The sequence below is a fragment of the Anopheles ziemanni genome, chromosome 3, assembly GCF_943734765.1.
Source record: "Anopheles ziemanni chromosome 3, idAnoZiCoDA_A2_x.2, whole genome shotgun sequence".
In the NCBI taxonomy this organism is placed as follows: domain Eukaryota; kingdom Metazoa; phylum Arthropoda; class Insecta; order Diptera; family Culicidae; genus Anopheles; species Anopheles ziemanni.
Window position 1 is genome coordinate 87,318,430 of NC_080706.1, and position 23,607 is coordinate 87,342,036.

The window sequence follows — 23,607 nt, forward strand, 5'->3', positions numbered from 1 at the left end:
ATTTCCCTGCCATATTAAGGTCCTTCATTCGCATTGCTTATTGTATAGTCCTTTTCCGTCGTTTTTATGTGTTTTTAACGAATGTTTACAACTGTTCGAGATTTATAATAAAAGATCTATTCCATTTGGTACACAACCGAACCAATTGTTTATATTTTATTTAACTATATTATGGGGACAAAAGAAAGAGAAAATCTTCTATCAGAGTCTGTTCGTCGGATGGATGACAAATCTGCACACTTTAGTGTAGCGAAAAACGAGGAAAAATAAAGATACCTCGTATAAAAATCTCCCATGGCTAAAAAAGGACATTTCCATACAAACTAAACAATTTGAATAAAAAAGATCCCAAAAAAAAGCTTGTCACAATGGGGCACAGTTTCGATAGTAACGTATAAAAATGTGTTGCGTCCGTTTTCAGATAAATATTGGTTGTCCGCGTCCGGAGGCGTGTGCAACAAATGGGAAAATTGAACAATAAATTTTTAAATTTTACAACATCCTGTAAGCAACAATACCAGTGGCAACAAAAGTTGGGTTTCCCGCCCCATGCGTTTCCGCACTGTCCAATTGTTTGCTCCGGCAGCATGTTTTTATTTTGCACAACACAGTTTTTTGACGACTTTTGCAAAAATAAAATCATCGAAATGTTATTGAGCATTAACATTACTACAAAGCCCACCTTCATGAATACGACGGCGTTCAGTTTTTTCTGGTATAAGTTTCCATCCCAACCCCTCTATTGTACCTTTGCGCACGAGCTTCTACATGTTTGTGTTGTGTTTCCCACCATTATTCACTATTCTGCCAGCGTCATTCCCATTGCTTTGACTATCTACATTATTAATTACAGGATACTGATCGAACGGGTGCCCATTTATTTTGCATGATCCCCGTCTACTCCTGCAGGGGGTTCTCGTCGTTGGTTGTGATTGCGGTTTGGTTAGCACCTCTCTTTTCATGCCCATCCGCCATCCAACCTCCAACTTCAACAGGCTGGCATTTCAAATGTCCAACATAGTGGAAGTCTTGACGAATGTTTTATTTTCATTCGGAACCAGCATCGCCTAACCCTAACATACACTGCTTTCGTCATGCTCTCTTATCAAAATAAAATGGTAAAACTTAAGGTGCTAAACTAAGTGTAACTAACGACTACGTCCTTCGGTCGACCTGGGGACACTTCTCTACTCTACTCTACTTCTTGAGTGCGATACCACTTTTCGGTAATGTCTTTTGCTTCATGGGTTACGGATCTCCCCCTGGTCCTGGCTCCCTCAGCCGACGAGAGTCACGTTAATGTTCGAACTTTTTTTTTACTGCTAAAAACTAAACGGTTCAAATGTAATAAAGTGTCACGAATGCATTCTCTATACACTACAGCGTTCCATATAATTCACAATATCACAGTCCGGTTAGTAACTTCATCTTGCTAAGGGGGTGTTTTCGCTGTTGTTGATCTACTTGTCATAAAAATATAGATTCCAAAGTAAGGTTCATTAAGAAAAGATCCTAATACATTGTGGGGTGTGCGGAAGAAAAGCAGTCTTTTTAAAGCATCAGCGCCTTTGAAACATATGTGCAAAACACATAAAAAATAGAGATCGGGGACAGGAGAGAGTATTAGTCAGTTTAAAAAAGGATGAAGATGTCATTTTTGTTAAAACGAATATAAACTAACGATACTAAAAACTTATACACTTTTGTTTGGTAAAATATCAACGCGCTGAGCTGTCGCTTATCTTAATGCGTATTCAAAAACATTTTTAGCAGCCAGTTAATGGAATTTTAGGGGTATGCTGGAATTTTCACGGTTCTGCATCAACCAAATCTAACGTATTTTCATGGAACGTATTACAATAAGTATAAACTATACACAGAAGCATCCAAGGATGCTTGACAATTGAAACCCCAAATGATGTGTGGGGTCCTCAAACGCCAGAGCAAATGATGCGGGCACAAAGTTGCCTTCGGTACAGATAAAACAGGCGCAACATTCCATCGATCCGAGCAGGCGGAACCGATGGCAAACAGTTAGCAGTTAGGTGTGTATTGGTAGGTAGAGTTAGTAGGTAATAAGTAGTTGTCGTTTGTGGCTGGTGTGCCGTACGCTCATGTTGACCGTTCCGGCGAAAATGGGGTGCTTGAATAAAAGGTGCTTGGAAGAAAAGTCGTATTTAAACCGGTGCGGTGCCTTTCGGACAGGCTTGTTTGGAGGTGAGAGTTGTTGGTAAACTTTGCATTCCTTCGCTTCCTTCGCGTTGAGCCGTTAGTAGATTGCTTTTCGTTTGCAAATTGCAGTTACATCAAGGGTTTGCAATTGCAATACTGTTGGAAAGAGTGAGCGTCTTTTTCTCATGTGAGTTTCATTATGGTACTCCGAAACTTTAAACGTAAAGTTCTTAGGAAGGTTTTTCAACCGTTCTAACACGACACTTTTGTAAAGCGATTTTAAGCCGCTACAGCTTAGTTCTATGCAGATACAAATTTACACACCCATGTGTGGACCACCCCCGCCTGGACATCGGGTGGATCGCCGCTCTCTCGAGCATCCGGCAACAGCGCTAATAATCGTACCTCTACCGGTGCCACTAGAGCTAGCCGTTATCGGAGGCACTTTTCGTGCCACACCCGGTAGCTTGGTGCCACCGGAGATGGAAACAATTGTCGCCACCTTGGCCCGGGGAACGACCGTCGGTACGGTCGGAGTCGGCTGTTCCGACGCAAACGACCCATTACCCTTGCGTGCTTCTAGCAGGCGTGCATTTAGCCGGCGAATGCTGGACGGTGAAAGGATACCGATGGTGCGACTTCCCGCCGTTCCACCAACCGAAGAACGCGTCCCGTTCGGTACGGGTGGCGAGGGAGAGTTCGTTCGAGAGTTGCTGCCACTGCTTCCACTCGGAGGTGAAAGCGTTGTGTACTTTTCCACCCTCACCCCGGTGGCCGTCCTACACTCGCCAGCGGCGGCCGTCATCTTCTCCACCGGACGGTAATTGCGAGTGCCTTTTCCGAGCCGCAATATGCTACCACCCGAGCTCCCGGTTCCCACGAGGGCCGCAGGAGTGTAGGTACTGATCGGTGGCTTACCAGTGGCCGGCGGTATACTCTCAACGCACGCAGCATTCATCACGTCACCCGGGGACGCTTTCCCACTGGCGCCTTTCGCGCCAGCGCGTCGTACGACGGATCCACTGGAAGTGAAAATGTTACCGCCATGAGCCACACGCGCACCGTCCATCACGGGCTCATTTGGTTTCGATTTGTACGAGAACACGGAATTTAGCACCGTGTTTGACTTTGGACGTGCCGAGCTTCCCGCCCCTGTCACCCCGGGCGATGCACCGAAACTGGGCTGCGGTTCCGGATCGGAGGTAGGAGAAATTTTCTGCTTTGTCGAAAACAACGCCGACCGTTCGGACGAACCCGTGCGGGTATGGCCACGGCTTGTGGTGCTGGTTTTAACGGTACTCGAGGGAAGATGCGTTCCGGGAAGGTCATGAACCGGCTTGGAAGAGTTTGCCAAAACCGTTGGCGTCGGTTCCATGGCACTGCGAAATAGTTTCCTAGTGTACTGGACGGCTTTCTGTGCACTGGAGGGTTGCTTTTTCTCCTCCACCTTTGCCGGAAGTGTTCCGTTACCGATCGAGCTGTTCCTTTCCGCCGGTATCGGAGTGAAGGGAGAAAAGTTTGGCTTCGTTTGGGTTGGAGTAATTTTCGCCTTTCCCAACGCTGGCACCGGAGATTCAGTGGAGATATTTTCCTTCTCGCATGTACCGCGTGTCGAGTGGACCGGTTCCAATGGAGCTGGTGGACTGGAAGTCAGAGCGGGTCCTCCTCTCGCGCTTGAAACCACGGCGTCACACTTCACCTCCACCTCCGGCGTCTCGCAGGTTTCACTCTCCATCCGGTTTCCATTCACCTCGATGTAGTTAAGGCTAGTGTCACAACTCGAATCAAAATCGGAACAGTTTTCAAGATCGCGCACGTTGTTGAGCGTAAGGTGTCCATTTTGCACGTGGATGACGAACCCTTTCTCGCCGTAATGTTTAACCTTGGCCGGAATAGGACCCCATCCTCCATCGTTCGGTCGCATGCCGTCCCCGATACCGATGAGTGATTTGTTCAACTCCAAACTATCCTTCACCGAAGCCAACAGTTCGTCCGTGGAAGGTCGCTCCCGACCACCAGCACTCGCGTCCACGATTTTAGCAGCATCGTTCGCGATCATCTCGCTGGTCATGATTAAACTGATCGGTTCCGAGGCACTTCCATTGTCAACCGCATCGTTCACGTCGGCAAACAACCGATCGGCACCGAGCCTTGCCGCCAAAACACTAGAATCGAGCGACTTTCGTTGATTCTCACGACTCAGCATCATCCGATGGCGCCGTTTCGCTCGAATACTGTCCCGAATACGGTCGCCATTAGCGGAAAAGTCTTTTCCCAGGTGCGGTGACTTTGGAATTTCGATACAGTCTGCCACAATGAAACCGTTGTTGCTATCGGGACAACAGGAGCCACCATTGTTTTCCACAGCGGGTGGTGCATGTGGTGCATGCGGTGATACGGTGGTACACGGTGGCCTCACACCGCCGATAGCCCCGTCCACCACGTCCAGACTAGAAGTCGTTTGTAGGTCGCTCAGTTTCGGTTGTGGTTCAACCGTATCTTCCGGCCCTTCGCAGATGCGCTTCCGGCTGAGCGAAGGTTTGAGGGAGTACCCGGCGGAGGAGGGTGGCGGTGTGGCCAGCCCATCGGGTGTGGTGCACAAACTCGAATCCGTGCTGCGTTGTCCCTTGAAGTGCTCGATGTCGTACACAATCTTGGCCGGAAGTGGCTTATTCAAGGCCGTCATCGTCACCATGGTCTCTAGCCAGTCTTGCAGTACATGGAATGGAGGTCTATGGAGGAACGGACAAAAATAGTATATTAGACTTTCGTTCAAACAAACTTTGCCTCCCATGCCAATTTTATCAGGATATTAATTTATTTCGCTCAAGAGAGATGTGTAAGCATAAACAATCTTTGTGAGGGATGGAAAACCGATCAGTACCTAATCAGGTGAACAATCAAGCGGAAATGTCAAAGTTTTGATAATTTTTTCCAACAAAAACATGTTATTTCAATACTCATAGCTGTTCAAATGCGAAAATTGTATTTACATTCGTACATAAATATCTTTTCAACAAGCTAAAATTCAAAGAAAAATTCGAATTCCTTTTGAATTTACTAAACCACATTGTAACACGTGTGCGTTAAAAATAAATTAAAATCCACTTTTTTTCATTTTTCCAATTTTAGCATAGCTCAACTAGAACTTTGAGCAAAATACACAATTGATACTATGGCTTTTTCTTATGATGCAATCCTTTCAAAACGTGATTAAAATATGGAAACTAACAGTTTACCAACACATCCACTCTCTGCTACACACCGAGGAACAAAGGGTGCATATTGAAATGCGTAAGTCATCTCTTGTGTTTACGTTTGTTCCGCAATCCATGCAAGAGTCTCTTATCTTTTCGTACGTGCCTTCTTGAAGTAAATTAGTCAATTTAATTTGTTTCAGTCGTGCTAGTTTATGGAGGGTTACGGATGAGGTCAGTTTAAAAACAAAAAAATGGAAAAAGCGCCACTGGAATTCACAATGACTTTGCATACAAAAATGGTGGCATTGCGATTGACTAACATTATTATGTTATGTTTATTTGTTTTGTTGTAAATATATTTTCAAGATGTTTCCATGAAAGGTGCGTCGATAAAATTGGCATGAGAAACACTGTGTTTCGAATAATCTTTCGACTTACCGCTTGTCGGGATTCAGATCACAGCACAGGAACGCAATTTTGAAGAACGGCTCCGGACACTGGCCACAAAACTTCTCCCGAAACACCGTCTGGTTCAGCCCGAAGTCGGGCAACCTCGGCAAGTAGTCCGGATCGGCCTGCACGCGCCCAATAATCTCGCACAGCATAATGCCGAACGAGAAAATATCCACCTTCTCGTCGTACTTGTTACCGCGCATCATCTCCGGGGCCATCCAGTACGGATTACCCACCACCGTGTACCGTTGCCTCCGCGGGCGCACGCCCCTCCTCCCGATCGTCCCATTTCCGTTTGCTGCGGGACACTTTTCGTAGGCCGTACTGAGCAGCGGCTGTTTGATGATACGCGCCAGGCCAAAGTCCGCCACAATCACCGTCCCATCCTCCCGCACCAAGCAGTTCAGCGAGTTCAGGTCCCTATGGATAATGTTCATCGAGTGCAGGTAGCTCATGCCGCACGAGATGTCCCGTGCGAACGATATTCGCTGCTCCCAGCTCAGCGGCTGGCCGGAATCGTGTATCAGCTCCTTGAGCGACCCGCCCGGTATAAACTCGGTCACCAGGTGCAGCTTTTTGTCCTTGTACAGGACGCCGATGAAGCGGAGCACGTTGTGGTGCGAAAGGGAGCGCAGTACGGCGACTTCCTTGAGGAAGTTTTTCTGTGCCTCCTCGTCCACCCGGTACAGTTCTTTCAGCACCATCACCTCCTGCGTTACACGGTGCGTCACCTTAAACACCTGACCGAAGAACCCTTTCCCAAGCAGCTCACCCTGCACCAGATCCGACGCGCGGAAGATACGGGCCGCCTTCGGTTCCACGCGGAACGACTTTGTACGCGAGAGGTCATAGAACTCGCCGCCGGCCGCAATGCTGCGATGTTCGTCGAGCAGCCGGGACATGCTGGAGCTGCGCTCTTTTTCCTTTAAACTATTGGTAGCTGTGTGGAAAAAAGAAAATGTCAATATCACAATACGATAAGGAAATTAAGAACTGCCTCAACCTACCAGTATTGCAATTGACATCTTTCAAGCGTTTTTGTAGCTTTCTCGATGATCCACTCATGTAACCCTCATCGTTTTTCCTAAAGATACGCTCCAGCTTACTCGGTGACAGACTCCGGCTGGACTGATTATCCCCATCCTCGTTGTTGTTGCAGGTATCGGGACATTGCGTCCCACAGTAGGAAGCGGACAGAACTCCATTGACCGGTCTTTGTTGCGGATCGAGCAGCTCAGGATCATGTTCAACCGTCAGCTGCAGCACTTTGCCCGTCGAGTTTTCGATGAGATTTTGCAAATTTTCCAACGGCACATCGCGCACCGGGGTGCCGTTTACTTCCAGTACCTTGTCGCCAACGCGCAATGACATCAAATCCGAATTGAGCGTTACCCTGTGAGCGCCAAGTGGATGGAGTAAAATCGTCGTAAAATGGATTAGACTTGTGGAAAACTAATCTCTCGCTTAATGGATCCCTTAAAGAAAAATTTTATCTCTCGTTTGATCTCCCCCGAAAGCGGGATTATTTACCTAAAGTGAAGCAAACCACAGCAAGACTCCAATGCAGAATTAATGCATGAAAAAATGTATTTGCCTAACTGTCCGTATGCGGCACAGAACACTCTGTGACAGCACGGCACACGTGTTACGACAATGGACGACAATCCGAAAAGGGCAAGCGTTAAAGCACACAGACAAAAAGGGTTAGTATGAGGCGTTGCAGGTTCCCACATGGTTGAAAGATGACTTCGGCTGTACTTACTCCGATATTCGTACGCTCTTGCAACCGGCGCCAGCGCCCTTGCCGGACGCACCGAACAGTTTGTCGTCCGTGGCCAGTCGGATACGATCGGTACGCGCATTGGTCCAGGGTATCTCCACCAAACGGATCGTATGCGGAAGTGGTTGTTGCTTTGCCTTCTCACCGCGCACAATCGAGGACGTTGTTGTTGTGCCGTTACGGGACACTTCTACAAGGGCGCTCTGGTGGCGTTTGTAGCATTGACCGCTGTAACAGTCGATAAGTAGAGAAAATGTATTAAATGGTCCCGAGTCCGCTACCTCTTGTACCTCCAACGTACCAGTAAAGCTTTGACCGTTCCAGCAGTGTGTAGGTTTCCCCTTCGGCGATGAAAACTTTACACGATTCACATCGAAAGCACTCCGAGTGGAACTTGTGATCGCCTGCGAACATAACAGGCCCGGAGATAACCTGAAGAAATCGGAAACAAACGTCCGAATGAGAAGCATTTTCTTTTAACTACACAACCTCCTGGCCTTCAGCTACCACATACCTGAGAACACTGCTGACAGCAGTCGCCAAACTTGGACCAGTGGTCCTCCTTGCAGAACAGTAAGCCATCCTTTTCGAAGTACCAGCTCGACAGTCGTGCATCGCACACCGAACACCTGCACACAACGAGGGAGAAAGTAAAGGAAGTTCATTTACACCACACCACGAGGCAAATTGGTAAATTGAATTAGCATACGGTAAATGAATTAAAATGTCGCCACGGATCGGTTCGAACGCCGTTGCAGGCTTTGATCCTGAATTTACCAGGCACGTGGTGGACGACCACGTACACGTTATCCATCCACCACAGAGGCAGGAGGCAGTGCAGTAATCCTGGTAACTACGGCAACCAAAACCGGTACGGTGTACTTTGCACAGCAAATTACCGTTCTTTTTGACCGGAAGCATACCGGCCCGGTGCTTACCTGAAGCATTCCGCGTGCCACAACTGACCAACGGCGGCCACATGCTGTTCCGGTTCTATCGCGTTGTAGCAGCTAGCGCACACAGTGCTGTCTTTTTTCCCTACAATGAAACGAGAGACGCAAAAGTGATTACTAATTATTCACCGCCTGATGTCCGGTGCCAGGAGTCTGTAAGGCCTTGACGGAGTTAAAAGACGTTACATCTCACGCTGATGGGTCAGATAAAGCCGTCAAAAGGAAGGGTTAGTTTATTTTTTATGGCCACACAACCATCCCCCCCTCTCCTTCTTCCTCCGTACAATGTCCAATGGAATACATGGTTTGTTGTTGTTGATGTTGTGGTTGAGCTATGGTTTGTTTCCGATTACGACACGAGGTAACGAAACCTTCGGTGACATCGATTACTTGATTACCTCCGCCGTGCCGCTGCCACATGCCTCTGTCACCCTCCGACATGCTTTACATCCAACTTATCACGTACGAGAAGTAGAGCAAATTAGTGCATTGCTTAATCGCTCCACTCTACCTCAGCTCTATTTTGATTTATTTGGCAACCGCTACATTTGCTTTCACTTGTGCGATTACATTTGCTAGTTTGTTACGCTTGTGTCGGTGTGCGGTTTTTAGCGCATTGCTTCAAATCTATTTTCTAATGTTATCGATCTAAGCGGCGCAAAAGCATCGCATCCAAGTCGCCTTCGCTATTTTTTGAACCACAACCACACACGCACACACAGCGCTGGCCATTCAACAAAACACAGACCGTAGGCCAGTGGCGTTTCTAATGAATGAAATGTCAAGGTCAGGTGCTGCCGGACGGTGAGGAGAAAAGCTTGGGCCAAAGGATATCCTGTTTTCGGTGGAACTTTCTGGCTCATCTATCTGGGCGGCAGTTTCCCAACCGTGTGTGCGATGATGTCAATGACGCACCCTCGTCGGAAGCGAACGTGCCGAGGGATTGGCTCGATTGATAACTGGACACTTTTATCGTACTATACCACTCCGCCGCATTCCATGGCGCGACACACACATTTAGTGGCGGGCCCGCAAGAAAAAGATCAAGCAACCGACCGGAGCCCAAGAAGGAAGCGAGATTTCCATTAGCGTCGATGACTCACGACGGGTCGCGGCTCCGGCTCCGCATCGTAAACATTGGGCAGTCGACCTTTTGCAGGCGCAGGCAACATCATAAAACAAAACTCACTCTCACTCTCTCGCTCTCGCGCTTGTAAACACCAGGGGGGCCCGCAACGCAGCGTTACGTTACGTCAAGCGGGTACGAATGAAAGGGAAATACTCTAAGGAATGCTTTGGATTTTTTCTTTTCTTTTTTCGTTGAGGGATTCCCTTTACTGCTCGGAGGACATGCAACGCAATCAATTAGGTAACAATTACCGGCCAATCAATAACAACAGCGTGATGCGCACTGCAGGATAAAAGTGAGGCAGTAAGAAACACTTAAAGACAGCAAAAAAAAACAAGCGTCAACACTGAAGGTGAAAAAAAGCATCACACAAGCACCCACGCTCCGCTACAGCAAGCATTCATATGTGACTTTGGAGTCCAATAGCACAGTCCACGGATTGCTGCGAACAAATATTTCACTGCACAACGCTGCCATTGACTGGCAATAAGCATTCACAGGAGGAAGTACACGCTTATCACAAACCTTTTTCCCCGTTCTCGCCCATTGTTGCATTTTACTACGACCGTTCGCTGTAATCCCCGCGAAGCTGCGGTCACCAGCGCCACCACCACGCACTAATTCGGCTGAATTCTTAACTAACACTGCGTAGAACAGACAATGGGGTACGCTACGTGCGTATTCAGAAGCGATAAACATATGCCGTTTTTTAAATCCGGCGTTCAACTGAACGAGAATGCTGAGCAAATGGTCACGAGCTTACGAGGATATCTTGTTTTTTGCGTTCTGGTAGTTTTTTTTTTTTGCTAGCCCTGGGCGAAAAACATTCTAGATGTCAATTGAAGTACAGAAGCTGTGGAGTATAAACCACCCAAGGACTAATTTTGACGGCGTCCATCATGCCGTTCGCCCAAGCAACAAAGTGAGTGCCTTCTTAGTCATAGCCCCGCTAGGCGATTTCGAGCAAAACGTCCTGAGTGAAACAAACATCGAGCAGTTTTGTGTAGTGAGTAGGACGAAGAAGAACGACTTCTCGAAAACGTCCTACTTTTTTTCATCCCCATACAAAAAAGTAGGACGTTTTTAGGCCGACATTTTGAGCTGCCTAGCGGGACTTACCGGTTCTTTGATAATCAATTAAATTTTTCTTTGATGTTCCAATATTATTTCAGGTTCCCATGATTCTTCTTCTTCTTCTTAGTCTGCGAGGATTTACCCCAGTACGGCTGTTGAATCCAGCTTCCTGGGCCTTCGCCAGCTAACCTGCTGATGTAGACCTCTGTGGGTTAAGGACCGGCAACTAAGGCCATATGCCCCGTTATCAAGATTCAAAGGACCGAAACGATGGTAACTGTCAGTTTTATCGTCGCTGCCCCATACAAAAGCTAAACAACAGTTTGAAAAAAAAAGGACAAACTAGTTGGCCGTCTCCCCGATCCAAAACGACATGACCTACCATCGTTTTTGTCCTTTGAATCGTGATTGCCTCAATTGTTTCTCCAATTTATTCCTAAATCTCTAATCTATATGTCTGTCTAATCTAAATCTCTAATCTATATCTTGTAATATTTATAGGATTTGCGGCAAAAGGGTAAATTAGGTCCCAGCCTTTGTCCTGGTCTTCCTAATGATTCATATTTGCACCTGAAGTTATGCAAAGCGCGACACATGCATTCTTTTCGAACGTTTGAAATCTAATGATTCGCTTAAAAGCACATAACGATTTAAACTAATCACGCAGTGGAGGTTGCTTGCAGGTTAATATACTTTTACATATTAAGTTAGCTTGTAAATTATACCACACATGAACCAATGGGTTTAGCTGAAGAGATTAATGGGAAACGGTGCGCCCGCAGTGAGCGGACTGCGCCAGGTCTACCTAAAAAGGGAGTTTGTTATGCTTTGGTAAAATAAGTTCATAACGTACACCTAGGGGGACTGCGTAGCCGAAATTAACGGTACACAAACGGTTTGAATACTCGTAGGTCGAAATTAACGAATTGATGTGCCACCTATTGCATAAATTCAGTTAAAACGTCCCACTAGCGATGTAGCCATGATCGAAAACATGGTGACCAGGGCTTCATTTACTCTTTTACCGGATTTGCGATATGCTGGACGAGGAACTCAGTGTAGTGAGAGCCCCTAGAACCGTGGTTCCTTGGGCAAGCAGCTGTGCTTCGTTCCAACCTTCTGCCTTGAATTTTCCGTTGCGTTGATAATCCTGCATTCTCATGTTTCCCCGGCTTATACAGTATCGAAAGCAATTCATCGAAAGATTCTAAGAAAGTAACTGATTTTTTTTGTGTATTAACAATTCAATAAGGAGTGTTTAATAATTCTCTTAAAAAATAAACATTTGTTGGCCCGTAACCTGAAGTTCTCTTTGCGTGTTTTGATTTCACTACAGCTGTGGAAAAGGGGAAGAAAAAACAAACAGAACCTGACAGCAGATAGTTCCCTTTTTCTCGTTTCACGTCTATCTTCGTAGAAACAAAAAGGTCCCACTACGGTTCTGCCGTGCAGGATGTGCTAGATAATTTAGTGTATAGTTTTAGGTCATTTTGTTGCATTGCTAGGTGTAAAATCTCGTTGGTGTAAAAGTTGGTGCCCGTGCGCTAACCGGGACAGTGGAGCATTCTTTGTAGAGCAGGGAAGCAACCACACAATACTCGCTGGACTGATTCTTTCTTGCGACGTCGGAAGGCACAACTTTGACCCAATAAACAATGAGTGTGGTGGGCAAGAAGCTTGGCTCGTCGATGTCGGCCCAAGGGGGCACATCGGGAGAAGCGGAAGCTGCTGGCGAATCACCCGCGACTCCAACGTCCAGTCGGCCCATCCCGAGCACCATCACACCCGATTACGTGTTGCAGTTGAACAAAATCGCCGACGATTACCTCTGCACACCGGATGCAAACATTTACGAGATCGATTTTACACGGTTTAAAATCCGCGACCTGGAGTCGGGTGCTGTCCTGTTTGAGATAGCGAAACCGTCGGTTAGCGACATTGCCCAAAGCGCCAGCGAAAACAAGGCAAGTGCGAACGAGGCAGCGACCGCGTCAGGTGCGCAGCAGGCGGCGTCGATTGGTAGCGAGAATCCGACGACGGCTGTGGCGACCTCCTCCGCCCCACCGACCGAAGATGCGGAGGAAACATTCGAACCAAATGCTGGCCGCTACGTTCGGTATCAATTTACGCCGCAATTTCTAAAACTAAAAACCGTCGGTGCAACGTGAGTATTTTAGTTTAACTTACGTTTCTAAAAAATAACTACCGACTAACATGTTTGTCTATTCCTTTCCTTTTCAAATGCCCGTGCTGCGGAAAATCAAACCCCCGTCGTACAACATCGTCTTCGCCCGTGCAGGGTAGAGTTCACGGTTGGCAGTAAAAGTGTGAAAAACTTTCGAATGATTGAACGGCACTTTTTCAAGGATCGGTTGCTGAAAACGTTCGACTTCGAGTTTGGATACTGCATTCCCTATTCTAAAAATACCTGCGAACACATCTACGAGTTTCCCACTATCCCGCCAGATTTGGGTAAGTACAGCATGTGTAAGCCATGTGGAACAATCCTACACAAGGTTCCTACCCGACCGGCGGGATTTGAAACGTTGCGTTGAAATGTGGCACTGAGCGTGCAGCGAACGAATGGTACCAGAACATTCGTTTGCAAACGTCATGCTATCAAGATTGGAACACATATTACCCTCCCGTAGTAGTCGCAGAATAATTTCGAAACTAAATATGCTTGGTAAGCTTTGTCATCAGTTCAAATCTTATATACCCTAAACAAAATATACCATTACAACCAATCGCTGTAAAATAATTTAAAATCTTTTTTCAAACGATTTTTGACTTCTCCCTTTAGTAAACGAAATGATTCAGCATCCGTTCGAGACGCGCTCGGATAGTTTTTACTTTGTCGACGGTTGCCTAGTGATGCACAACAAGGCCGACTACGCCTACAACGGTGGTCTGTGAGCACGGGAACGGCAACGAGGGCGAAACCGAAAAGTGATGTAAACCGCGATTTACGATTTTTGCCAGATGTTACTGCTGGCCATTTTATAATTGTTTATTTGTGTTTGTCGATTTGAAGAAAAAACCCCTTGAACTCCTTTGAGGTGTTTCTGGCACGAGTGTTTACGTCTGTGTAAGTGTGTAAATGTGTGTGCGTGTGTGTCTGCACATACAGTTAAGGATTTGTTTTTTGCATCCTAAACGTACGACGAAGTCGGAAGTGTCGGTGGCCTGTTCGTCAATTCCTATAATACAGCGAGTGCTGCCTGGCAAAGCAAACATCCACCGCAAACTGACGCTGGGCAGCCAGAAGGTAGCAACGTGTTCATTTAGAAGACATCGGCCGCAAACTGACCAAATGAAGGGCATGATTTATGGAGACGGGAAAACGGAAAATTTAAACACTCTTCTCCCCTACGAGATAAGCGTCACGAGCTAAACCGAAGACCAATAAGAAGACGAAAAAAATAACCAAAACAGGTACGTTATAGTAGTTATTAGAAAAGCAGTCGGAAACCATGTACGGAAAAGCTAAACCAAAAATCTATCTAAGAAAGCTAAGAAAGACATTTAAAAGAACAGTTGCCACAGTAACCGCGCATAACGGAACGAGAAACGTGACGATTTTCGTTCAATATACTTTATTACGTGCGCTTTAACTGTTTATCGTACTGATCATGGATCGCATGTTAGTGGAAAAGGACCGAAAATCACACGACCACACCTCCGCTGGCAATGCTCACGAGCTCTTATTATTACAGTAAAAATAACGAAAGCAGTCGATGGGGTTGGGGTATTTAATTAAACAAATGAATGGTGGGCGAGAAAAATGAGTTTTATCATACTATAACATAAAATGAAGAAAACCCGGAGACAGATCAAAACCAAACACCCAATGAAGAAAAGGTGAAGGCAGGGCCGCGGACCGAGAATCTAATCACCTTTCTTGCCTTAATTATCTGTTTGTTATTATCGTAGCGGCGGTGGCAACTGCTGGCGCTGAAGAGGGGCAGGATCTGAAGAAAAAGAGAAACGAAGAATCAATGAAATCGCATAATCGCGCATAAGAAACACACATAATTCACGCAGCAAGAATCTCTCTCGCACGGCAATTGTGCGGAGGTAAGTCGTGTACGGATTTAAAAATAGCTTCGATCGCAAAACAGCAGCGCGTTGTGAAACCGGGATCATACGGTCGGACGATGGACGAAAGTGTATTAATTGCGTAGTGAGGTTGGTACCGATAGATAGAATGGGATTCTTTTAATAAGCAAAAGGCCGATTTTTTCACATGCAAGCAGTATGCAGGGGTATGATAGGGTTGAGGAAATGAGTGGAAATAGCGTGTCCGGCGTATCTCGTGAATTACTCCTGTTTATGTAAACATTTTTCCTACATACCTTAGGTCTTTAAAAAAAAACAATTCCCTTGGCTCTGTGACGTAAGCGCACGGACCGCGAGTAATTGCTTTTGTTCTAAACCATTGAAATTTTTTTTAATTGCTGGGAATGTGATAAAATTAAAATTACTTCCCGATTTAACCACATGTTGCAACGAGTCCATTTTTATTAGCCGTTCTATATCGGTTGATTAAATGTATGGAATGAAACTCATTTAAAAGCGAAGGTCACGAGGCGAACGACAAACGACCCGAAGCATGCGACCATTTGCTTCGATTTCATGCTTGGTAAGGTTCGGTGGCAAAGTATTAGAAGTTTCGTATGAAAGGGGGGGACCCTGTCGGTCGTTACGGTCGATGTCCCTTCGGTTGACCGATGAGCATTGCACGGAGAAAGGGAATTTCGGTACCCGTTCCATACCACGTGGCACGCGATTTTTCCCCCGAATATGGTCACAGTACTGGCTCCCGTTATATTCGTCCGATTGTTGTTAGTGAAAGTTGGTTGTTTAGTTTCTGTTTTTCATTCTAAGCGATACTAAGGATTGGAAGATGGAATTGAAACAATCGACTCATCGCACCCCACACTCGGACCGCTTCTTTCTCGCTAATCATGGTTGACAAATAATACGACTCGCCGAACGTGTCCTTCCGTGTCCTTTTTTTTTTTTAAACGACACCAAAAATCACTCGCGTGACCAAACCTGAACCACGTGGGTGTGAAAGAAGTTTTAACACGTAATGTGTGTTCCGTGCTTGAAGTTGCGCAGTTGGTTGCCCAGACACACGAATACCAAAGGATCTCATAAAGAACCTGCGTGCGAAGCAATGTCGATAGTTTCCCACGATAGTTGGTAAGTGGCAAGTGACATTGAAGCCGATGCATAAATTTTAAATAGCAGCGAGGCTTTCCTTGCACGCGTTTTACAATGACATAAAGGGATACGTTTTTTGCACTTTTAGTTGCCGCAGAAGAAGGTGATGATTTTGTAACACATTTAGCACAATTTTATCCCCTCCGTGAGACGGTATGGATCGGTATCGGGAAACGCCGATACACGATGCACGTGAACTGTAAACCTAGATTGATGTTATTTATTTTGTGGAGAATGAATGTTTTCCAACAACCACCGGTTTAAGCTCGGGCCGCCAAACGAACATCCGGATTCGTGGGACACAGAATCCAACATAAATATATATATTTCTAGCGCCAGTGAATTGCCGAAACTTATCGAATTTTATTTTTTCCACGACAGGTTAACCTGAGAATTTAAAACGCAGGAGTATCTAAGAAAAAATATGGCATAATTAAAAGAAATAATAACGTAAGCAACCACAACTAGCAGTCGCGAAAGCGGTAGAGAAGTAAAAGGTAGATGAAACAAGCATAGATAAATGCACCGATAAGACAAACCACCCAGGCAGCAGTTGTTTTAGGTACGTACATAGCAAAACCCGTAAACTAGTCCACATGTCCTTAAAATAAGCGTGGAAACGCTTCCATATGTTGTACAGCACACGAGCACGTGTGTTTGCTGGCAACTTTAAACACAAACACACACACACATCCTAGGGTGGCAAGGAAAGAACTGAGTTGAAGTAAATCCTTAATAACGAGACGAACTTAATACACACCCTGCGCGATCATGGAAAATTCAGGAGTCCAGAAAGGAGAGAGGAGGATCGGTAGATTGTGATAGATCGGACAGATGTTAGAGCACTTTACAGTACCACCTTTTTAAAATACACCTTCTTGCCCGCTAGCAAGGTAATAGAAGTTGTTCGTACACCATTCGTTTCAGAGAACTCGGAGGAGCCAAACGTCGATGTACGTGGTTTAGTGGAGGTGTATTTTCGTATCAGTTGATTTGTGGAAAGCGTAATCGACTTTGAAATGTTTGAAAAATGTTTATGCATTTTGTTTTCTGTAAGAATACGGATCTCTTTGAAACGACAGCAGTTTATTTAATATGAGTTGTTTTTAGTTTGTTTGTTCAGGGTTTTCTAGTCACATTAGTTCACTGCCCTGTGTTGTTTTGCGTTTGCGATCTTCGTTTAGATCGACATAGCTTTAAGAACATTGTTATAATTTATAAATACAAGCTTTTCCAAATTATTTTATTATTTTATGCTTATGTTATGAACATGACAAACAGGTGTCTGACTATAATAGTAGTTCGCGATCTAGCTTGAGGGAGTTAAAATTAGAATAAAATGAAATAGAAATCCAACAAAAACCCGTACGTGTCCAGCCGATTTTAGAACACCGAAATGAGCGCCGCCCATTTAAAAGAGAAAAAGGTAAAACAAACGTGTACTGTAATACGATACCAGCAAACAGAGAACAATACGAGATGAAATGAAAAAGCAACAAAAAATAAACTGCATCGATCCTACCAAATAAGTCCTAGAAGAAGTTACTAGCAGCTAGCGGAAGAGCTTGTCTCTCGGAGGTAGGCATTTGAAAATTACGAGGGACGACCCGACCGAACGTGGGGGTGGCAAGTGGCCCCCTCGAGTCGATAAAAGCATACCAGGCATACAATAATTACTACTAAAAAAAAACAATTTTAATTTTTAGCAAAACAAAAGAAAATCAACCAGCAAAATATTTAATCAAATCGAAGCGAAGCGTATCCGCCAGCAAACATTAATTAGGAAAAATGGTAGAAGGGGTCGTTTTTTTTTCGGTGACATTTTCTTCTGGCAGTGAACTGCAAGGAAAACTAAACCCACTTATTCTCTTTCTCTCTTTCGGGCTAAAGCTAAAAGCAAGCGAAATAAGTAATCCTAAACAGAAGAAACACTGAAAATCAGTAAAAAACAGTCACCGATCGAGAAACGCACGATGTTCGAGCACTGAAATCTAGCGTATAGCTGTTTGGAATTGATGCTAGGAATCTAAATTTCGGTTCATAAAAAGGTACACATTTCGTAAAACAAGAAAATCGATTAATACAAATAAAAAAAACTGATGCGGCTAGATGGTAGAGTAGAAGAACGATGCAATTTGATGACGAATAGTCCGGAAGCCACCGGAGAGCGATAGAGTATGGCCGGTACACTAACAATATATCAAAATCGTTTTATTTTGTCCCTTTAGGCAAAAATAAAATCTTATCCCAACGCTCCTTCCATTCAACGCTCGGCTCGTGGTAATATGTTTTTCGGTGCAACACCAGTTTGCACAATTATACAACCTCAAACAAATCATTTCAAATTGTTTGTATTTTTAAAACACCCCAAAAAGCACACGCACATGGTGTGCTCTACGTCCCACGTGTTTTTTTATCTAGTCCATCATCGAGTTAGTTAGTAAGTTAGTGTTCCATCCCGTTTAGTTTAGTTTTCGTTTTCACCCGAAATGTTAGCAAATGCTGTTTGTCCGACCAATTTAACAAAAAACAAAAAAAAACAAAATGATGTGATCATTTTTTGCCCTTCTTTTTGCGCCCAGTTTTTAATTGTGGTTTAGTGGAAATAATCATAATAATAATAGATAACACATTGTTCGGTGTAAAACAAGCACCCGGTGAGTTTGTTTCCGTGTTCCAGTGTAAGATTGAAAGAAAAGAAAGGTAAGTTCGTTCAGAGTAAAAAACTTGTCTTGTCTTTATTGTAAATGTTTAATTTTATTAACTAAACAAAAACGAAATTAAGTCGCCGCCCGAGTGATTCGGGGTCGGTTCAAATGAGATGATTAAAAAGATCTTAAAACTATTCCAAAGTCTATGAATGACGATTTTATTTCCTTACAAGCAAAAGAACATTAGTTTAATGGCATTAACCAAGTGAATAAATACATAATTCTAGTGACTATAAGAGGTGCGAAAAAAAATAAAACAAATACAGATCTAATAGTTGAAATAGAGAAAAAGATGCATTGTAAATTATGCAACGAATCAAACGGTCCTCATATTCAAAGCAAATCGTTTGAAAAGCCCGTCCGGAGTCAATAGCGCCAGTGCGCGGAGGGAAATCGAAAATGGACATGTTTGTCAACGCCTTGGTTGGTGGTTCTAGGTTCGCTCGTCGTTTCCCCCGGTAGTTCCCTTCCTTCCATCCACGTCTGGAGCATCGTTGACTCGACCCTATTTACTCCCAGTGCGGATCTCACCCCAAGGGCGACGGTGGGTGTGTCCGCTTGGGGAAACATATTGCGTACCACTGTTGCCGTCGAGGGTTGCGATTCACTCGATTCCCCGAGCGAGCTGTTCAGTCGAAGGCAGTTGATGTGTTTGAACGGCCACATCGTATGACGGCGCCGTTTCGAGGGCGTTATGGGTTGCTGCTTTTGAACACGCTCCGGACTGGCCGTCTTGCGCCGCAGCAGCCACAGGATGTCGTCCTCCGGTTCTAGCCGTTGCAGGTGTTTCTTTCTCAGCGGCTTCCGATTGCTGGAAGCTTTCCGTAGCGTCTTGCGACACTGCACGTGCTGCTCGATCGCCTCCTTTACGGCCACGTACCAGGCATGACTCTCGTCCAGTACATCCGAGCTAAAGATCGTGCCGTCGCCACTGCACGTTATCTTAAAGTTGCCTCGAAACAGCTCGACGATTTTACACTTTTTCAGCGGAAAAATACAACTACAGGCAATGCTCGAGCTGTCCGTTAGCAGCACGTCGGCATCTTTCAGCGGGCGGCAGTACATGAACATGTCCGACATCAGGATGCAGTACTTCTTCGAGGTGGAGCCGTCGGTTTTGAGCTTGCGCAGGATACCCTCCTTCAGGATCTTGCGCCCCGGTTGGACCAACTTGAGCGACTTGTTGGTGAGCGCATTCTGCACCGTTATCAGTCGCTGTGTGTTCTCGTGATCCTCCACGACGGAGTTGATGTGCGACACGGACTGTTCGACGAGCCGAATCGATTCCTGCAGCGGTTTGTAGGCCGCATCCGATGGGCTCGTGTAGAGCAGCACCTGCTGCAGGAGCAGCTTGTACCGTGGAATCCGCTGTATCGGTTGTATCAACAGCGAGATCAGCTTCATCTGTACCTCCGGCCGGCACTCGGTGTTGCTTATGTACCGCTTCAGCGTCGGGTTCTTATCGATCAGCGATTGAAGCGTGCACAGCGAATTCCGGTAATCGAATGCGTACACGGAGTAGAGCTTGAAAAACGGCCCGAGATTCGTGAACGCCCGCACCACGTTGTCCAGATTGTCGTCAAGTTTCTTCAGCAGTTCCTGGCTGAGGTTGTGGATTGTGTCGAGCTGGCCGAATAGCTGATTGTGTACCTTCTCCGTGAGGAACCCGTTCACGCGCAACGGAGTTACAAAGTACTCCAGCAGCAGGTCCAGCTGCCGCAGGTACGATTCCTCCGACGTCCGTATTTCTCCTATCGCTTGCAGGCGTAACTGATGTCGTTTGTCGGCTTCATTATTTTCTTGTGACGCCACCAACGAGCTATGGCTTTGAGATCCGGGTAGAACAAACCGACGCCCACCTTTAACGAAAACCAACAAACATTAGCACCAACTAGCATGTATTTTCGGGTAAGATAAAAACAAATGTTCCTACTTTTGTTGATGCTCGTTGGTCGAATATTTTGCACCTTCAAGGCAGCGATCAGTTCCGACCGCATGTCCTCCGGCATCAGAGGTTTCAGCTGCAAGTTTTTGGAGTGATTTGGCATAGCGTGAGCCATTTTCGGAATTACTTTCACTGTGGTAAGTAAACCATTCAAGCAAGGTTGCGGTCAACAATATTGCTGGCGGTTTTTGTTTGGCGTGTCCGTTTGTCGTTAAGATCTGTTGTGAAAATCAAATTTGACGTTTAATGCTCGTGTGCCTAATGAGGCACAAGGTTGAAACTTTTCAAATAGGGAAATCTGAGGCAATACGAGCTGATTGTCCAGAAATGGTAAAAAATATAAGCTTGGAGATTATGTTCTTTAGTTTTATTTTAGATCGCTCATGTTTGCTCAGATCTTTCCACCTAAAGGTATGTGTTATTTTGTTTCGAATAACTTTAATGCCAAGAGTATGACAGCACGCTTTGTATTGAAGTGAAAATTTTATTTGAAGAAAATTTAACAAAACAAACTAGAAAAACACGAGTGGAAATTTTGTCACAAACTTGTCACATTTTTCCACGATTAACAATTTTCAATTTAAAATTTAAAGAAATATTTTTCCTCACATGCTCACAATACGCGGACATACCTCACTGGGCACAAAACGTCAAGCGATCACGATTGCTGTCAATGTCACTTCCGCTTGCAGCTTATACGTCAAACCGAAACGTTCAGTCCATCTTTCTTTTTCCGGCAAACTTTGCCCGCTGTCGAACACATTTCGTGGTAGCAGCGAAAGGATTTTCGATTTTCGTGCACAATGGTCGTAAGTGTCGAGCGTAAATACGTCTAAACGGCGACCACTTCCTTTGCGGTTTCGTTAAAACTTAGCACCGTCTCTGATATTAGTTGACAAGTAACGAAAATGTGAATTTTACTTGGCCACAAGTGAACTTGTTTGAAGGCGAATTCGCTTGGTGTTCGGAACGGTGTGAAGGAAGTGTGTCGCGTGTTGTGTGTGTTTATATCGCGTGGTGCGGAATATGGAACCCTGCCCCGCGGGATTAATTTTGACTGTCGGAGGTTTAATGCTGCTTTTCTTCGTTCTACTTTGCAGAATCTAAGGAAAAGGAAGAAGACCAGGAAGCTGCGTGGCCATGTCAGCCACGGTCACGGTCGCATTGGTACGTATCCAACGAGCGGACCATTATTTTGAGGCTACACGAACGGGGGTTGTTTTGTTAGGTTAACCCGTGTGAAAAGGGGCAACCATTTCTACTGGTCCTCTCTTCATGATGATACTTGCGAACGGGCGGACAGAATGCATCATGTGTACAATAATCGATGCTAACAATCCTGTTGATCGTTCCTATTCTGATTAAATAAGGCGTACAAAATCCTGCAACACCCGCGCTTCCACAGCCTCTTTTGTGTGATGGCGTAAAACAGCAACTGATGATGATTTTTCCTCCTTTTAGGCAAGCACCGCAAGCATCCTGGAGGTCGCGGTAACGCTGGTGGCATGCACCACCATCGTATCAACTACGACAAATACCATCCCGGTTACTTCGGCAAAGTCGGTATGCGGAACTTCCACTTGAACCGCAACCACAAGTTCTGCCCGACGCTCAACCTCACCAAGCTGTGGGCTCTGGTGCCGGAGAACATACGTGAAGAAGCCAAGAAGAACCCCGAGAAGGTCCCCGTGATTGATCTGGTGAAATTCGTAAGTATACCCCCTTCAATTGTCTGTTCCTCGAATCGTCGAAACATGATGATAACACGACGGGCGGACAGAACGCACGTGTACAATTTTTGATGCGAATAACCCTGTTGATTCGTCGAAATTATCTGATTCGATCAAATAAGGAATATGCTCTTCGGTTTCCTCTTACTATTTGCGCTCGGTTTGTTCACGTATGTTTGTTATCGTTTGTAGGGTTACTTCAAGGTGCTCGGTACCGGATACCTTCCCAAGAAGGCGCCCATCATCGTCAAGGCGAAAATGTTCTCCCGCAAGGCCGAAATGAAGATCAAGCTGGCTGGTGGTGCGTGCGTGCTGCGGGCTTAGAATTTGTTCAACAAAACGAGCGAAGGAAGAGCTGCACACACAAACTGTTACTACTCGGCCGATGATGGAGTAGGCGGGAAAAATAAACATCTACACCCGGGCACTGGAAACCAAATGCGACATCCCTTTTTACGGAACTGAAACACCTGCTGCTCCGTGTTTACTTTCTATTTGCTCCTGCCGGGTTGCGGATATCCTTGTTTTCGTACAACAGTTCGTGTGTATTGTAGGGGGAATGGTTGGAAGCTGTTTGCGGTGGCGTTTGCGTGTCCGGCGTCCGTGGACGGTGCCGGTGCGTGTAACGTTGTCACGAAGAGAGAAAAGATGAGAATACAAAAAGAAAGTAATACCTTAAACATCCTTTCGGACGTGTCTTGTGTGTTTTTGTTTTCTATCGCAGATGACCAACCAATTCGACCATTCAGACAGGGGTTTTCAGTGCCGTTCAGCAGTATGCAGGTTCGAAGCACATTCGAATTAAATAATCTATGCAGGACAGAGGTATCTGCCGCCCAACACAATCTGATTTGTTTGTAGCCCAAAAGTTCATTGAAGTGAAATACTTCTTATTTGTTATTAGAAAAGCTAACTTCTGTTTAAACAGTAATCTATTCAAAACAATTTTCATGGTTGTTTTAATAATGCGGTTCCTTTGATCCATCCTTCTTCTAGCGTTAACCGTTTCTCGGCCATCTAGACTTTGATCGTTACATGTTGAAATGAAAACGCTTTGATCTGCTTCAGTGAAGGATCTGTGAAGCGAAAGATATGTTATTTCACTTCTAACCTCGAAGCAAACCGAACCACTTAGCTGTTCACCAATTCACCAATAAATTCTCTATTTTGGAACCAATTGATACGGTAAGTAATTCACGGCTATTCATTAAATTTGATTTAAAAAGGAAGC

The 23,607-nt window shown here is 45.4% G+C and overlaps 4 protein-coding genes across 5 annotated transcripts; 2 read left to right on the forward strand and 2 right to left on the reverse strand.

Annotated features, from left to right (window-relative positions):
• Positions 1-1,026: 1,026 nt before the first annotated feature.
• Positions 1,027-10,234, reverse strand: LOC131289541 (LIM domain kinase 1). The gene is made up of 9 exons (XM_058318823.1): positions 10,213-10,234; positions 8,544-8,643; positions 8,120-8,234; positions 7,907-8,037; positions 7,588-7,833; positions 7,356-7,448; positions 6,833-7,218; positions 5,811-6,765; positions 1,027-4,904 (listed from the first exon to the last, which is right to left on the reverse strand). Exons 1-9 carry the CDS (start codon positions 10,232-10,234, stop codon positions 2,489-2,491), a joined length of 4,464 nt encoding a protein of 1,487 aa, XP_058174806.1. The 3' UTR covers positions 1,027-2,488.
• Positions 10,235-12,198: 1,964 nt separating this feature from the next.
• LOC131286478 (protein unc-119 homolog) lies at positions 12,199-16,672 on the forward strand. 2 transcript variants are annotated; one of them, XR_009189254.1, is made up of 4 exons: positions 12,199-12,925; positions 13,061-13,233; positions 13,565-14,196; positions 16,372-16,672. XR_009189254.1 is itself a non-coding variant. In XM_058315437.1 (3 exons), exons 1-3 carry the CDS (start codon positions 12,417-12,419, stop codon positions 13,675-13,677), a joined length of 795 nt encoding a protein of 264 aa, XP_058171420.1. In that variant the 5' UTR covers positions 12,199-12,416; the 3' UTR covers positions 13,678-15,021. The 2 variants fall into 2 exon arrangements, 1 of the variants encoding a protein (XP_058171420.1); XM_058315437.1 differs by lacking the exon at positions 16,372-16,672 and having other exon boundaries at positions 13,565-15,021.
• A 2,226-nt stretch (positions 16,673-18,898) lies between these two features.
• On the reverse strand, positions 18,899-20,761 carry LOC131285725 (putative protein tag-52). The gene is made up of 3 exons (XM_058314582.1): positions 20,635-20,761; positions 19,233-20,560; positions 18,899-18,931 (listed from the first exon to the last, which is right to left on the reverse strand). Exons 1-3 carry the CDS (start codon positions 20,759-20,761, stop codon positions 18,899-18,901), a joined length of 1,488 nt encoding a protein of 495 aa, XP_058170565.1.
• A 601-nt stretch (positions 20,762-21,362) lies between these two features.
• Positions 21,363-23,055, forward strand: LOC131288577 (large ribosomal subunit protein uL15). The gene is made up of 4 exons (XM_058317719.1): positions 21,363-21,455; positions 21,747-21,813; positions 22,108-22,355; positions 22,569-23,055. Exons 1-4 carry the CDS (start codon positions 21,450-21,452, stop codon positions 22,698-22,700), a joined length of 453 nt encoding a protein of 150 aa, XP_058173702.1. The 5' UTR covers positions 21,363-21,449; the 3' UTR covers positions 22,701-23,055.
• Positions 23,056-23,607: the final 552 nt, after the last annotated feature.

What these genes read in the sequence shown, in the direction of transcription:
- LOC131289541 (XM_058318823.1), bottom strand. Translation starts at nt 10,234, where the DNA reads ATGGGCGAGAACGGGGAAAAAG. An exon ending in GCTGTCAGCAGTGTTCTCAG is followed by an intron (nt 8,038 to 8,119) that starts GTATGTGGTAGC and finishes CGATTTCTTCAG; the next exon opens with GTTATCTCCGGGCCTGTTAT. An exon ending in GAACGGTCAAAGCTTTACTG is followed by an intron (nt 7,834 to 7,906) that starts GTACGTTGGAGG and finishes CGACTGTTACAG; the next exon opens with CGGTCAATGCTACAAACGCC.
- LOC131286478 (XM_058315437.1), top strand. Translation starts at nt 12,417, where the DNA reads ATGAGTGTGGTGGGCAAGAAGCTTGGCTCGTCGATGTCGGCCCAAGGG. An exon ending in CTAAAAACCGTCGGTGCAAC is followed by an intron (nt 12,926 to 13,060) that starts GTGAGTATTTTA and finishes TCGCCCGTGCAG; the next exon opens with GGTAGAGTTCACGGTTGGCA. An exon ending in CACTATCCCGCCAGATTTGG is followed by an intron (nt 13,234 to 13,564) that starts GTAAGTACAGCA and finishes TTCTCCCTTTAG; the next exon opens with TAAACGAAATGATTCAGCAT.
- LOC131285725 (XM_058314582.1), bottom strand. Translation starts at nt 20,761, where the DNA reads ATGGCTCACGCTATGCCAAATCACTCCAAAAACTTGCAGCTGAAACCT. An exon ending in ACCAACGAGCATCAACAAAA is followed by an intron (nt 20,561 to 20,634) that starts GTAGGAACATTT and finishes TTTTCGTTAAAG; the next exon opens with GTGGGCGTCGGTTTGTTCTA. An exon ending in CACCCACCGTCGCCCTTGGG is followed by an intron (nt 18,932 to 19,232) that starts GTGAGATCCGCA and finishes CACCTCTTATAG; the next exon opens with TCACTAGAATTATGTATTTA.
- LOC131288577 (XM_058317719.1), top strand. An exon ending in CCACGGTCACGGTCGCATTG is followed by an intron (nt 21,814 to 22,107) that starts GTACGTATCCAA and finishes TCCTCCTTTTAG; the next exon opens with GCAAGCACCGCAAGCATCCT. An exon ending in TGATTGATCTGGTGAAATTC is followed by an intron (nt 22,356 to 22,568) that starts GTAAGTATACCC and finishes TATCGTTTGTAG; the next exon opens with GGTTACTTCAAGGTGCTCGG.